Here is a 17,989-nt window from a genome sequence, read left to right on the forward strand (position 1 = left end):
ACTAATCTATCGCTGGTTGATTTCAAAACTAGCTTCATATCAAAGCTTTTTAGACAGCGATTTTATTGTGATATGACACTCGCTACAATAGCTAGTGGGACTTAAGCTTATTAAGCTAGCTGTCCTCGTAGCCAAATGGCTGTCTTTATCTTTACAAACATCGATAGTTTTTTGATTAATTAAAAAAGCTAGCGATCCTCGTGGCCAAATTGCTGCCTTTCATTGCGATTATTGCTTGTTATTTGCTAGCCGATTTACCACCAGGTAGAAACCAGTTATCCGATATCGATTAAAAAAAAATGTATTCAGTCTGCTTGTTAGTCACAATAAAAATATTTATTTATTTATTTTTGTCAACTTTGCCGTTTAATAAATTTACTATAAAAGCATACTACTTAATATGTAGTATTTATTTATACCTAAATTTATATATTATATAAATTTAGGCCAGAGTAAGAGGAAAACATAAACTGTCATATTACTGAGCCCCGTTTACATATTATCTGTGTTTATATAAAAGCAAATATATGCATAATCCGTTTTAAAATACATATACATTTTGCAAAATGCAAAAAATATCTTTAAATGAACGTGAAACTATTGTATATTTCTACTGATTTAAAATAAAAGTAATATAAACATACATTTATAATAATGCATATACATCTTCTATGTTAATGTTTAATAAGATATATTCATTTAGTGATGATAACAACGTTTTTTTATTTTCTATTTTGAATTAAATTTAGAATAATATGCAATAAATTCTAATTGTAATAAGAATCTTTTAGATTCTGTTTTAAATTTCTCCAAGGAGTAGTGCTCTATATGGTTATTAAAATTTTTAACAAAATCTTTTGAGAGTCGCATGTGCCTCTTTGTCCGTGTGCCTAGGTATAATGTACCCAGTGCCCCCCCTCCTTCTGGGCGGCCTTGTGTATTTACATATCACATCTGTTATATGCATATAATTTAACTTTAAATTCAAAGCAAATAAATGTAAATTGTAGTTTCTACATGTTAATAATTATTGCACTTTTTTCTACCATTCGTAGAAAAAAATGCAATAATTATTAACATAGTCACAAACATGGTTTTTTTCAGTCAAATTAATTTTCAAATCAAATTTTGATTTGAAAAAAACTGTTTGTTCCAGTATTACAGTAGGCAAAAAAATTTTATGCTCAATTTCATTTCAGTCTTTGATATTTCTAAAATATTTTTACATGATAACTCAGAAAATCACAGTTTTTTTTTAACTATAACTGTTTTTAAGATAATCTTAAGGTAGTGGGCTCTAGTTGATTCCATTGGCAATGGAATCAGCTAGAACACATTTTCATTTGAAGATTACTTCACTAGCTAAAATATTTTGATGAGTTAAGTTCATTACAATTTATAAAGTTGTTTAAAAGATTTATCTTTAGCTATCTTTTTTCTAGTTTTTCTAGTATTTATCAGTTATCTAAAACTTATCTTAACTTATGAATTTAGCATTATTGGATCAATGAAAACTTAATCAAAAATTGGGTAACCATTAACAATCCCAATAAATCTTTATGAATATGTTTATGAACACACTCCTACTCTGTCTTTTTTCAGAGAGACTTTTCTTTTCATTTCTGATAAATTAATATATTAACATAGGAAGTTTTTAATTTTGTATAAACTCCAGTTTTTAAGCCTGTGTTTGTAGAAAGAAAAAAGCTAATATTATTGTAGACTGTTAATTGCATTCCCAACAGTTATTCATAAGTTTATTAATTTGTGCCTAATATATACTTTAAAAAAACAAATCTATCTTTTTTTGGGTGCTTTAGATATAAATCATATAAAAATTAATTCATATACTTCTATATCTGAATTTTGAAAAAAAATTTCAAACAACTTTCTCCATTTTATATTACCACTACAAGAATTACTTATCACTCAATAACTTTAATAATATATTTTCTAATTCAATTTGTAATGATATTTTATTTACCTACCTATACACCTGCTTATACACCTACCTATGCACCTACCTATAAACCTACCTATACAACTACCTATATACCTACCTATACACCTACCTATACACCTACCTATAAACCTACCTATACAACTACCTATATACCTACCTATACACCTACCTATACACCTATCTTTTCAAAAAAAGATTAATCCTTGTTTTTCTTTAAAATTTCAAGAAACTAAGTTGTAATGAATTTAGAAATGGTTAATCATAAAAAAAACTTGGAAAAAAATCATAAAAATTTTCAATGGTGATGTCATGGTGATACTAATAAGCCTTATGAGAATTTTTAATTAATATTCAATTTATTTTAAACAAGTATGTTCAATCAAAAAATTAGTAATTGCAGGTTAAACTTGAAGACATAAACTGTGGATTATACCAATAATTTTAACTTCAATAAAAACAAGTTACAAGGTATTTAAGCTATTTCTTAAATAAAAAATCTTAATAACAATTTAAATTAAAAAAAAAAAATTATTAAACTTATAGAAATATTCTAATTTGATGAAGCAAAAAGAAACCATTTATCTTTTTTTCTTCTAATAATGCCAATAGTTAGAGAGCTAAATGGAAAGGCATGAGGAATATTTTAAATCTCCTATTCTATTTTAAATCTTGTATCCTTTGTGCATAAGTTTAAACAACTCCATAATGTATAACTCATAAAAATATATGAAAGTTTTAGTTCTATAAATTAATCCACAAAGAATTGCAAAAAAATGAATTTATTCATTTCATGCTGACTTGCAATACATTAAAAAAAATGCCAAACTTTAATTCAAAATTCATAAAACTTATTTATAAAACCGAGTACTGTTAAATATACTTTCTCTAAATGATGGCATAGCTTCCAGTCATAACAGTATTCAAACTATTATTCTTAATTTTTTTGATTATGATCTTTCTTCAGTATGTTCAAATCTATTTAACCTCTCTTTCATTACCTGTAAATTTCCAAGTATTTTTAAATATTTATACACACAGATATATATATATATATATATATATATATATATATATATATATATATATATATATATATATATATATATATATATATATATATATATATATATATGTATATATATATATATGTATATATATATATATATATATGTATATATATATATATATGTATATATATATATATATATGTATATATATTACCAAGAACTTAACTGCAATCACTACAGATAAATATTGTTATTTAATAATTATTATCAAATACCAGCAAAATTCTTAAAAAAATCATTTATTTTTGTAACTACTATTTTCTTAAGAGTTTATATGACTGCCAGTTTTCCCAAGTTCTTATAAACATTACTGAAATAATTTAAGCAGCAATTGAGAATGGTTCTCTTGCTAGTGGAATTTTATTATTTATTTATTTTATTATTATATTATTTTTATTGGAATTTTTACTCTGAAAAGCTAATAACCCCTAATAATTGATTTTATGGTTTTGAATACACAATAAAGTTTTAATAAGTTGCTCCCTGAATTCTGTTCTTGGATCTTTATTATTTTTGATATATATTAAAGAATTATCTCAACCCGCAACTAATTCCATTGTACATCATTTTGCTGTTAACACCAATCTTCTATGCATAAATAAATTACTTTCACAACTACGCAAAATAGTCAATTCAGATCTTTATTATTTGTGGGATTGCTTAAATAGTAACATATTTCTTTTAACACCAATAAAACAGAATATGTTATTTTTCAAAAAAAGTTGATAATGTGAGTATTAGAAATGGTAAGTCTTTTTCCATCTAAGTATTTAAAGTATCTTGGAATGTTTCTTGACAAAAATATATCAGACACCTAAATTATCTAAACAAAAAACTCACACAAACCAATATGATGCTGTTTTTAATTTGGTACTGTATTTTGAAAAGTACTTAAATATATACAATTAGATTACTATTTTGCTACTTTATTAATATTTTTATTAATCTCTTATTAATACTTTTTATTTTTTCATTAACTTTTTTTTGTTTTTGTCCCATAACTAATATGAATTACGATGTTGATAATAATTTTATAGTAGTAATAGCTTTATTATGTCTTACTGTTATATTTATTACTGTTATTTTTGCTAATTATTTTTGATTTTATTTCTTTCTTTGTTTTATTTAATGTGTTTTTTGGTGCTGTAAAACGGAGTTACTAGGGACAGTGGTACTTAAAAATATAGTATATACAGTAAAATTATAGCATATTATAGTTGAGCATATTGACATTCATAGTTTTTTTAAAACATCCTGATTGAACCAAGTAAACCCATAGAAGGGGTTGCTTGAACTAGAGCTAAGCCATTGCCTAAAGTAACACCTTGTTGTAAGGTTAGTAGGGACAAGTACTTTTTTATTTTATCCTAATTATAAGTAATCTAAATCACAAGAATGGAAACTCAGTGGCTATGTACACACACAGACCCATGTTTTGACATTTTTTTTTCAAAATAATAACCTTTTAACCTACATTTTTCAAAGTTAAAAATTGTCCTAAGTAACTCGTTTTACTGTGCACTTTTTTTGATCGCACCTAACCATTTTGGTGTAAATTTATGATATATGTTTGTCAACTTGATTTTTTTTTCGGTTAAATGAATGGGTTGTAATGTTTTATTGTTCAAAATATAACATGACACATGATATTTTGCATAAAAAAATTTTTTCTTTATATTTTTTTTCTTTTTTAAGTTTTCACATGTGGTGTCATGTGATGTCTGATGTTTGTTAAAAGTTTTAAATGTTTATTATAATCAGAAATGTATAGAAAAATAAGAGAAGTGCTTAAAAAATTTTTCTCGAATAAAGTTGTACAAGCATGATATATTTTATCATTATATACAACAGATTACATCTTTATTTAGTAATGAGTCATTAGTAGTAATCTTGTGTTAGTATTTTTATTTTTAGTAATATATTTGTTTAGATATTTTATACATTATAACCTGTTTTCAACAGTGAATTAATTTGGTTTTAATTTTTTATAGGTCCACAAGTTGATCTTTTAGGCTCACCTGGAAATGGGGGAGGAGTTTTTATTTTGTTTGTAAATGGCAATCTTTTTGTTAGTAAGTTTAAATATGTCTAAATTTCAAACAGCAATATAAATACAAAATAAATAATGTAAACACATGTTTCTTATTTTTTAAATAATAGGTATGACTTTAAAGTATATATGGGTTAAGATATGTCTAACAATCCTAAACACTTTTTGGGACATAAATTTAAACATTGTTGAAGAGGTTTTAATGAAAGCAAAATATAAAGACTTTTCTTAAATAATACTAAGGGATCAAATGTCCATTTATTTGGCCTTAAAATATGAAAAATTTACAATAATATATTATAAACTCGCATAAATAAGGTTATTGTTTTTTCTATGCCAAAGCTACCAAAAATGACGATTTTCTACATAAAATTTTAAGTCAAAAGATATGTTTATAAACCTGAAATTTAGAAAGGCCAATTAAAAGCTGAATAAATGATACAGTAGATTTTTAAATGAAGAGCATAAAGTTACTACGCTACTTTGACACTTTTTAAATAACAACTTTGGGAAGTGTTTTAAACTTTGGGAAGTGTTTTAAACTTTGGGAAGTGTTTGATTTAATCTGTTATAGTTTTATAAATGGAGTAAACAAAAGATATCTTAAAACAATATTTAAAAGCTCAAAAATAGAACCCTTAAATTTAATCACCTTAGTGCACTTGTAGTGGTTTTTTACAGACATTATTGACAAATTTAAATAAATGTGTTATTGATTTGTTTTTTAATTTTAATGAAGGTAATTTGATATTATCAATTTATTTATATTCTTGTCAGATGCTGATATATCTGCTGATGGGTACGAGAATCAAGACAATAAAAATTGTAGTGGAGGAAGTGCAGGGGGTTTTATACTAATTAAAGCTAATGAGGTGAGCATATTTGCAGTAGTTTTTTTATTTTAAACCTAGTTTTTGTAGTAAAATTTTGTGCATTTCTATTTATTTTACATCATTGACAACTATTAACAAATAAACTTTAATGGCTACATTTGTCATGTATAATTTGCATAAAAAAAGAAATGAATAAAAAAATGAGAAAAATACAATGATAAAAAACAAAATATATTAAGCAAAACAAAAAATAAGTCATTAAATTTCCTATTTTTGTGTCATCATAAGAGACTTTTTTTTACAATAAAAGTCTCTTTTGCATACGTTGCTTGCAAATGTATCATTGCATACATTGCTTGCAAATGCAAATGTGAAAATTGCATGCATTGCTTGCAAATGGATTTGCATGCAATTTTCAAACTCTTACTACTTAACTAAAATTAGTAAAATATTTTTAAAGAATTGTTTTTAATGTTTCACCAAAAATTTTGAACTCCTACACTTATTAGGATTATGGTCAGGGTTGTACTTTAGGTCAGGGTTAGGTTGTACTTGTATACTTATGCCAAATAAACAAAACACAGTTTAAACTAAAATAAAATTATATATTTTAAAATAATTTGAAACTTTTTATAACATTAAATGAGAAATTTAAGTTTTAATGACTGTTTAAAGTACCAAAAAGCACAAGTAGCATTGTGAGAATGAAAGATTGCTTTATAAAAAATTTTATATCTATATTTTTTTTATATCTTTTTTTTTTATTTATATCTCCTTTTTTTGTCTAGTCATTGTTAATTATCATTTAAGTTTATTTTAGAAAATAAATAAATTATAATGCAAAGGTTTGTTAGTCAAAATGAAAATTTTTAAGTCTAAAAAAGGCATTTTTATTTTAGAACATTAATGAAATGACAATATTTTCATAATAATTTTTAATTATAATAATTAGTACATAAATTGTTATTGGACTAAAAAAAACATTTGAATATACCTGCATAGTTTATGCAAGTAGTTTATTGTTTGTAGTTGAAATAAAGTATTAATAATGTTTGTCAACTTTTGCATTTTCAAACAAAAATTGAATACAATATAATTTCATTATAGTTTCATTAACATTTTAACAGCATTTTAAAATATAGATTAGGATCTCTGATAATGTATCAATTCATGCAAATGGTGGTTCCAGTGGCAGAAATAAGAGTTCTTTTTATTGTACAAATGGTGGGGCAGGTGGCATTATCAGTTTAAACACACTTTATTTTAATGGAGATATTAAATCTCTAAGTGTTAGAGGTGGAATGGGAATTAAACCTGGAAACAGTGGAAAAATAATAGTTCAAAGTAAGCTATTTGCAACTCTTGTTTTATAAAACACTTTTATTATGTGTTTTTTGATTTTATTTTTATTTTTTAATGTTTAAGGAAAAGCATAAGCAGCATGTGTGATTATATATATATATATATATATATATATATATATATATATATATATATATATATATATATATATATATATATATATATATATATATATATATATATTTATATATGTAATATATGTGAAAATATATATGTATGTGTGTATATAAAAATATATTTAATATATGTATGTATATAAACATGTATGTATATATATATATATATATAAGAAATACATATGTATATATATATATATAAATATATTTAATATATATGTATATGTATATATATATATATATATATATATATATATATATATATATATATATATATATATATATATATATATATATATATATATATATATATATATATATATATATATATATATATATATATAGTTTTAGTTATATATATATATATATATATATATATATATATATATATATATATATATATATATATATATATATATATATAATTTTAGTTTTGAAACTTATTTAATTTTAGTTTCTACATCTAATAAGAGAAGGTATTTAATTGTATATATATTATTAAATATTTAATCCTTTTTTAAACTTTAGTGTTTTGACAAAACACCAGTTTTGTCAAAACACTAAAGTGGTACATGTTTATGCAATAAAGCACTTTGTTGCATAATTTTTTCATAGCTTTTTATCTCTCTAATACTTTAAAGGTCACAGATTTTAAATAAAGAATCTTTAACTTATTATATATAATGTAAATATTATATTTTTTGCTGCACTACAACTAATGATTGACATTTTTTGCAATGTGCTGTCTATATGATGACTTATTCAAGTTTTAGTTGAATGCTCGCTCCCTTCTGATTTTATATTTGTTTCAATTTAGTTGCTATGGTACCTAAATTTGCATAGCAACAACTTGTTTTTAAATTAATGTTACTTTTATAGTTTTTTATTTGCGCTATGTACACTATGTACTATGTACATTGGGTGTGTATATTAAAATGTAACTCACACTTCTAAGGACAGTAATATTTTTATTTGGTTTTTTGCCAAAAGCTTCCTCTCAATTGGTTAAAAGTTATTTTTTAAGTTAATTCACCTACACAAGTCCGAGAAAGTGGAGAAAAGTTATAACATTTACCTCACTTACAATGATGTCAGAAATATATAATTAAAATATTATCCTGCAAATACAACAGGACTATTCAGCTTCAGTTCCTTTGAAAGATTTAATGATTCATACTAGACAAAGATCATTATCAACAACCTAATTTAGACCTTTAAGATTTTCATGCAAAAAGAAGTCCAAGGAACTTGTGCTCAAAAAAGATCAGTACATTAAAAGTGAGATAAAAAGGTTGGGTATGATTTCTTAGACATTTGCAGATCTTCTATTGAAATGGATTGCATTATTAAACTCACAATGATTGATGGGAAGGTTCAAGCGGTATTATCTGGAAAAAAAACTTATCCTTATGTTGTTCAGCGTATCGTGTCTCTCCAAAAAATATAAATAGTCTTAATATCCTTATAAAGATTATACTCACCAAGAATTCAATTATGGTCTTTCCAGTCTCCATGTATAGATTCAATTTTTTAAGATAATTTTGCACATAAAAAAGAAACAAGAAAATAGCAAACAAGATCTAAAGAACACAAATAAGTCATCTGTGACTAAACAGAAGATTCAGACTGATTTTATGAACAAAATAAGACTTTTTGTTGATTTCCCCAAAAGTGGTGCTTCTGGAACAAGCAGCGATGACAATACTTCAAGGAGTTTTTTTGTAGCATATGAACAAACAGCTGAAATTCTGGGTATTAATCAAAACCTTACATTCAGATTTTACACTATCTTGATGCCTTCAGGATATGAAACTAACTGCCTAAAATAGACATGGACATAACATAATTCAAGGACTAACATTACTAATAGGACTTACGTCAGAAGAAGCTCAAAAGGCTAGTAATAAAGACTACAAAAATTTAGCCAAAAAAAAAAATCCTGAAGAGCAACAAATATTGATCTGATCAATAAACTTATTGTTTCCAGTGACCCTGATATTTTATCACTGTGTAAATCAACATCGAACAAATCATAAAAATTAATTTACCCCTTTGTAACAAAGCATTATAGGTACCCATAATATTTATTTTTAAAATGTTACTATGTATATGTAATTTTATTTGTCTTTATTGTTTTTATATTTTTCCAATCACATTAAGATTTGTAAAAAAATATTAAGTACAACAAAACTTTTTTTGTTATATTTAATATATGAGTTGCATGCCTTCCAAAAAAAAGGTCTAAGAAATGCACTATAATTACAGGCTTCCTATGTTTACAATGTGTTTTTGGACCTTGTTTAGAAGGAAAAATCATTATTAGAATAACCAGCTTAAATATGACAAAAATATTCCATTCAGGGGCAAATAAGAAATTTGTAGAAGTAGAAAATGGAATCAGGTGTAAGAAAATGGCAAGCATGATAAATTAGTAGCAACCGTAACAGATGCTAATTTAGTAATCAATTATATTTGGTTTCCATGAGAGGTCAGTAGTAAAAAATTGTCCAAGAAGACCTAATGAAGAAAACTCAGTGAGAGTTTTATATATTATATATAAAAAAAGTTACAATTTTAAAAGTAATTATTCTGTTTATTGAACTTTATTTATGTTTTAGTTACTATCCACTCAAAATTTGTTGAGGTATTTTTTATAAATAAAATGTATCTATCTATCTATCTATCTATCTATCTATCTATCTATCTATATATATATATATATATATATATATATATATATATATATATATATATATATATATATATATATATATATATATATATATATATATATATATATATATATATATATAGATGGACATATTTAAAAAAAAAAGTGATGTTTTTCAATCTTGACATGTTTACTAGTTAACATACTACATTTTTAAAAGATAAAATTACAATTTAAAACTCTGGAATATAAAATCAAAATTTGAAGACATTACCAAGAAATATTAACAGACAAATAGAATTTAGACAAAATTCTGTTAATACTTTTCTGTAATGCCTTCAAATTTTGATTTTATATTCCAGAGTTTTAAATTGGGATTTTTTCTTTTGAAAGTGTAGTATATTAACTACAAAACATGTCAAGATTGAAAAATATCGTTCTTTCTTAAAAATATAATCACATTTGTTCACATTTGTATATATATATATTTATATATATATATATATATATATATATATATATATATATATATATATATATATATATATATATATATATATATATATATATATATATATATATATATATATATATAATATATATATATAATATATATATAATATATATATATTTTATTTTCACAGCTGTTTTCAGGAAAGATCTTATTATAAATACTACATCATGTGTTCTTCAAAGTTCTGACTATCCGAACTTTACATTTTATGGAAAAATAATTGAGAAAAAAAACAAAAGTTGTTTACTAGACAGTAAATGCGAATTTACATTTATGCATTCAGTTAAAATACTTCAGTTTGTAAAGTTAAAGCTCACTGGAAGTAATCAATTATCTTTTGTCATTAAAAGTGGTGGAATGGAGGTTTTCACTAAATTGAATTTTTTGGCAAACTGTTCTTCAAGTGAAGTTAAATATCTTTGCAGTTTTAATAATGGTAAAACGTTTGAATGTTATTTTTTAATATTGATATTTAACATTTTTTTCAATTTTTTGTAAAAAAATAAAATAAAATAATTGTATATACTTTATAAAAAATGTAACCAAACTCTTCTGAAAATATAATTTTTCACTTTAAAGAAAAACACTTTTTTTAGTTTAGGTTAAATGTTTATAATATAAAATACAATATCTAAAATAATTATGTAACATTTAATTATTGTTGTTATTATTTTATACTTGTTGTTTTTAAACAATTTTCTGTTTTTCTATTTAAGTTTGTATTTTTCTTTGTATTTGTCTTATTCCTAATATTATTATTGTCTTTGTATTTTATTTTTATTTGTCTTATTCCTAATATTATTATATAAATTATTGTTTCATAACAGTCATACACTTTGACTACAACTTTCATACAAGTATTAATATATGAATATTTTGTTTATTTTTTACATGGATAATAAGAAATATTTTTAGAAGATAATGAAACTATTGCGATTGGTGGATTGATTGAGATTGTTGTTGAACATGGAAATTTAAGTTTATGTAAGTATTTAATTGTTACATTTTAAAGTGTTTCAGTTTTTTATTTTTTATTTTATTTTACTTTTTTAAGTAACTTAAAAAACTTTGTGTAAATGTGTATAAATCTGTAACTTTTAAACCACCATTATTTTATGTAGACAGCTTGGTTTCTGTGTTTATGTTTAATTAAGTTTTAATGTTTATATAAAAAAAAAGAAAAAAAAGAGAAGAAAAAAATATTAAATAAATCTTTTGTTTACTTCTAGATATAGAATTTTGGTTATATCATTTTTCAAATTTAAAAATATTTAGTGTACATGTGTGTGTGTTAGTGTGTGTTTGTGTGTGTGTGTGTGTGTGTGTGTGTGTGTGTGTGTGTGTGTGTGTGTGTGTGTGTGTGTGTGAGTGTGAGTGTGTATATATATATATATTCTCTTTTTTGTCAACTTTTAGCAAATGAAATATTGCTTCCAATAGTGACAGTTTTTTTGATTGTCGCATAAAAAAAATTGTATCATTCTAAATTATATTTTAACCATGAGTTTATTTGCATAATTGGAATTAATTTAGCGTGAAAATGGAGCTAACATGTTCAAATTGTTGTTGGTCAGATTTAAACTTTATAAAAAATATACATTTCAAGAAAATAACAAAAGAACCTTTGCAATTTTCATGTAACGTAAGTTAACAAAAACATGATGGAGTTTTGTTTTTTCTTAAATTTAGTTTAAAAATTTAAGCTTTTTAATAATATATGCAAAAAAAAATATTAAATGTAACATTTTTACATTTAAAGTTTTGATTAAGGATGCATAGTTAATGCACATTTTTTTTTTAAGTTTGTGTAACGTAAATTAAAACTACAATCATCTACTAAAGTTCTGGCGCTTTTTCGTTAACTAAATGAATTTCGTCATTAATTAAATCTTATTTTTTTGCGTTGGTTTGTCATGCGATTTTTAACATTTTGTGACCCCCTTTCCTTCCCCTTTCTCCTTGTAACGCATCATAACATTTTATTGACCCCCCTTCCTAATAATACACAACAATTTTGTACCCTCCCCCCCTCCCCCTAAAAATTTTTTTTTATACGATTTAAATATAATACTGTCTATAATTTTCTTCGCTTCTTTGAGTTAATAATATTTTTCAGTCTGTTTAATGTTTTTTTTTCACCCCAATACTTCAGTGTAAAATTTTATAAATTAACATCCCTATCTTAAACATGATCCCAATTTTAAATAGCTATTCTTCCGATATATACATGCAAAAATATTATTTTATAAATATAATTTTCTTTCAACCAGCAATGTTAGCGTGGCTGAGTCGATTCCGCTTCAGGCAAAACTAAGAGTTCTAGGTTTGTCTCTCGAAGCCGAAATTTTTTACTTTTTTTAGTTATTGCACACAAAGATTGTTTTTTTTATTGCTGCACACTTTTGTGCACCAACTAAATAAAGTTCTTCTACACTTGGACCATATAAAGTCAAAGCGCAGATTGTGCACTGCGCATAGACTGTTACAGTCTTTTAACAGGCTGTAACTACTCCATTAACAGAGTGTACACATTGACTAAGTAAGATTTAGGTGCAGTTGATTTTACAATCAACATGTAGAGACATCAACTGAGAGTTGTGGTTTGGTTAGATCCTCTTTTAATTGAAAGAAAGTCTTCTCTAGATTTAAAACTTAAAAAAAATAAAATGTTGCATCACAAAATCAGAGACCCCCTCCCCCTTGTAACAATTGTCACAAAATGGCCTACCCTCCCTTCCTAAAGCTTGACATAATTTATGGACAACCCCTAAATACTTTGCAGCATTTTAAAATTCAACCTAATGAAAATAAGGCAATACACATAAATGTAAGAAATGTAAGTAAACACTTCGACAAGCAAAAGATTTTCTTAATTAAATGACTCAAATAAGTATTAATAAAGTTGTAATACTAAAATAATTTTTTAAAGTTGCTCTTGGTCTTGCGGTAAAACTGTTTTCGATTTGACAACTTTCATAAATGTAATGAAAAATCACTCTGGAAGAGTTCCACCAGTTTTTTAAAATTTCCTTTGTTAACTATTTTTTAATTAATAAGTTCAATACTTTTGCAATTATTTTGTTATGTAACTCTTAGTTCTGATAATAGATATAAAAAATCCTTGATAATAATTGCTTGGTAATGTAAGTAATGTAACGTAAGTTAAATATATAGTATCAAAAAAATCAGTTTATTTTCCTCAGTCAGTCACCTCTGATAATAATAATAATATATATATTTTAACACATATATATTTATAATATGTTTATTATTTATATTATATTTATGATTATATTTCTTGTGAAAAGTAAAAGCAAAAGTCCTTGTGAAAGTTTCTTATACAAATGGTTTAACTGATTCGCAGAAATCTGACCTAAAAGTTAAAGCAATTTTTTACCTTGTTGTCAGTGTAGCTCAAGTTAAGTGGCATTTTCAGTAATAAGTTTGCCCTCTTTTAACCAGACTCCAAACTTTTCAGCTTATTTTATTCTTTAGACTAACAGCTTTCATACAAAGGTTTCAGAAATCCAGAAAATATATTGTTTTAACTGTAATTAATAAGCGTCAATAAATGATGGCTTTGTATCGAAATTGGATTTCCTAGTATTATATTTACACAAATCTCTTTAAAATTGACTGTAAATGTTAAAGGAAATGATTTTTTAAAATTGTTTTAAGGCTATCCGCAAATGCTGTATCAAGCTAGCCCATACTTGCTAATAGTAAACAATTGCTTTATTTTTTGTATCAACTTGTTTTTTCATTAGTTTTGTTTAATGAAATAAAGATCTTATGGGATATAGTTTACAAAATGCTTTTTGATAGACACATTGAATAACATACCTTTAAACTTAGCAAATTTAAAACTATTAAATTACTTTATCTTCAAAAGTTCGACACCTCTTAGGCCTAATGATATCAAATAATAATTTTTTTTATCAAATCATAGCTCTAGTAGTATAAAAGTGGTTGTTACAACTCTTAGGATACCTCCACAATTACAATGCTTCATGGTGCTCCATTTATCAGAGTGCCTCACTCTTCCCTATATGTATATATGTCTATACATGTACATGTATATATATATATATGTATATATATATATATATATGTATATATATATATATATATGTGTGTGTGTGTGTGTGTGTGTGTGTGTGTGTGTGTGTGTGTGTGTGTGTGTGTGTGTGTGTGTGTGTGTGTGTGTGTGTATGTGTGTGTGTGTGTGTGTGTGTATGTATTTTAATGTTATTCCCCTCTCCAGAGCTGTTTAAACCACTACAGTAATTATACAATGATGATTATTCTGTCAATGTATGTCAATATATAATTTATATCTTTTGTTTTTTATAAAGTTGCAAGTATAGAAGCAGGTTCATTTAAAACTGAGCATGATTCTCATTGTAAATCAAGTAGTGGTACAATATTGATTCAAGCTGATTATGTAAGTTGCTATTTATATAAAAAGTTATATGTATATTATATATATATATATATATATATATATATATATATATATATATATATATATATATATATATATATATATATATATATATATATATATATATATATATATATATATATATATATATATAAAAGTAGAAAATCACTTAACAAAATTTTTTTTTCATTTTACACTGTGTTTCATTAAAAAAGACTCATCAGAAAATGATTTTCTGATAAGTCTTTATTGATGAAACAGTGTAAAATGAAAAAAATTTTCAAGGTGATTTTTTACTAATATATAATTACTCTGTTCTTTTAAGAAAATTAAGCACTCTATTTTGTAGAATACATTTTAAAGTTGTTTATATATATATATATATATATATATATATATATATATATATATATATATATATATATATATATATATATATATATATATATATATATATATATGTATATATATATATATAAATATATATATATACATATATATATATATATATATATATATATATATATATATATATATTATATATATATATATAAGATATATATGTAAGATAAATATAAAAAGCTTGCATGGCTTTCAGTTGGCACAGTTGGTACTTATCTGAGGAGTTGATTCCATTTGCTCTGTTTTCATCTATGATAGCAGGAGAAACTAAAGAAGAAATGAGGATATCCATTATTACCTTCTGTCACAAAAAGAGTTGGGCTCAACTTTAGTGGATATGGCAAGCCCTATTATCCTCCTACAATAGAAAATGGTACATTTCTAGTTGACCTAATTAAACTCATATTTTTGTAGTTTTTTTAATATACCCTACAAGTTCTTCCATATTCCAGCATATGACTGGATTAATAGGGACAGCTATCAAAACATAAAATTAGTTGTCAACAAACTTCAGGTGATAAATGAGGCAACAGAGCGTGGTTTGAAGGTGTGCCATGGCTTTCTAGGTGTAACTAAGGATGAGAAACACTTTCAAGATGTTCTCCAAGTAGTAGAATCTTATAGACAATAGATTCCAACCAGTGAAAGCCATTTTGTTCACAAAAAGAGAAATCATGGTTTCTAGTCCTGGAAAACGAGTAATTTCATTTGACACTATTATACCTTACAACACCCTGTGAAAAAACTTTTTCTTATTATCTTGTACTCCATATGGCTGTATTTAGTAAAAGAATTTTAATAAAAGTAACAAGCTTTTTTTTTCTGAGCCCCATAGTATTAGATTATAACACAAGAAAAAAACATTATTTTTTGACCGAGTTTTCTCATTTTCAATTTTCTGGTACTCATTCAATTGTGAATAAATCTTAAATACAATACCAAAATTATGAACAGTATCATTCAAGTTGGGGCAACTGTCACACCCTAATATATATGTATGTATGTATGTATGTATATATGTATGTATGTATGTATGTATGTATGTATGTATGTATGTATGTATGTATGTATGTATGTATGTATGTATGTATGTATGTATGTATGTATGTATGTATGTATGTATGTATGTATGTATGTATGTATTTATGTAACTGCTTATATATTGCATATATTTATTATATGATTTTATATTTATTTCTGAGTATAATTAAGGTTTCATATATTATTTTTCAAAAGACATTCTTAGCTCTGCAACATTTTTAATTCCTAAATTTTTTTTTCATCTTTTGCAGATAAACTTTAAAACTAATGAGAGTTTTCTTAGTGTTTTGGGTTCAAAAAATGGTGGAGAAGGTGGTTTAATACGAATAATAGGAAAAATAGTATCAGATTATGCAAATTCATCAAGTATAGAATATCATCATATTAAAATTGAGTCAGATGCTGAACAAGGTGTCAAAGGATATTTTTTAGGTAGGATATAATGTCTAAATTACTTTTTGTGTATAGCTTTTTTTTAGAAAATACTCTAAATAATTTTAACGATATAATATTGTATAGTAACTGAAACTTGTTTCGCACAAATTGAGAATTTGAAGACACAATAACATGCTGAAGAGAGTTACTAACTGTGGTGTAAAAGGTTTTTGGTAAGAATCCTCCCAATCTCTGCTTAGATTTTAAAGTTCTCTGATATTTGGAGCAAGAAGGCTTAAAAGCTACTAGGTCAAAAATCTGTTAAAAAGTACAATGTAATTTGTAGCAATGTTCATTCTATTGAAAATAACACGCCTAAGACTTTAAAAAAATTAAAGGATATAAAAAAAGCCTATTATTGTACTCTAAAGATGTACATTCTGTACATTACTGTATATACTACTTCTAAGAAAATATTTTTTTGGTCATGTAAGATGATGTTGATTGTAAGTTTCACATGACAAAAAACGATCAATATTCAAGATTTAATATCTTTTCATTCACTTACCCAAAATTAAATTTTTAAAATCTTTTTTCTTTCAAGATTTTCAGAGATTTTCCTTCTTCTAGATAGGCTATCTTTACAATGGCTAAGGAGTGCTATTATTGTTCTTGTTGGTGACTTTAATGCTCATCACACTGAATGGCTTGGCTCTAGTGTCAGTGATTCGGCAGGCATTAAAGCCCACAACTTTTGCCTTTCTCAATCCCTAACTCAAATACTCAACTTTCCAACCCGCTTTCCAGACAACCCGAATCATTTACCTTCTCTACTCGACTTATGTCTTGTTTCTGATCCTAGTCAGTGCTCAGTTTCTCCACATTCACCCTTAGGTTCTTCTGATCACAGTTTGATCTCTCTAAAACTAATATCTCAATCTTCTTCATCACCTGAATCCCCCTATTATCGAATCTCTTACAACTACAGTAAAGCTGACTGGGATTCTTTCTGTGATTTTCTTCGTGATGGCCCTTGGGTAAAAATCTTTCGTCTTCCTGTCGACAAATGTGCTTCTTACATAACTTCGTGGATTCAGGCTGGTATGGAATCTTTAATTCCCTCTCGAAGATTCCAGGTTAAGCCTCACTCT

General features: G+C 24.9%; 1 protein-coding gene across 11 annotated transcripts in view; it reads left to right on the plus strand.

The window, feature by feature from the left end:
- Positions 1–17,989, plus strand: part of LOC100198560 (adhesion G-protein coupled receptor G2) — a 98,725-nt gene that overhangs the window by 28,502 nt on the left and 52,234 nt on the right. For 6 of the 11 annotated variants that reach the window (XM_065820212.1, XM_065820211.1, XM_065820215.1 and 3 more), the window contains 7 exons: positions 5,022–5,102; positions 5,858–5,952; positions 7,056–7,257; positions 10,707–11,012; positions 11,492–11,560; positions 14,932–15,020; positions 16,715–16,895. In XM_065820212.1, the coding sequence (XP_065676284.1) occupies positions 5,022–5,102; positions 5,858–5,952; positions 7,056–7,257; positions 10,707–11,012; positions 11,492–11,560; positions 14,932–15,020; positions 16,715–16,895 (1,023 nt within the window). The remainder of the gene's footprint in view (positions 1–5,021; positions 5,103–5,857; positions 5,953–7,055; positions 7,258–10,706; positions 11,013–11,491; positions 11,561–14,931; positions 15,021–16,714; positions 16,896–17,989) is intronic. The other 5 variants (XM_065820218.1, XM_065820219.1, XM_065820216.1 and 2 more) reach the window with 1 other exon arrangement.

This window comes from Hydra vulgaris, chromosome 15 (assembly GCF_038396675.1).
Source record: "Hydra vulgaris chromosome 15, alternate assembly HydraT2T_AEP".
In the NCBI taxonomy this organism is placed as follows: Eukaryota; Metazoa; Cnidaria; class Hydrozoa; order Anthoathecata; family Hydridae; genus Hydra; species Hydra vulgaris.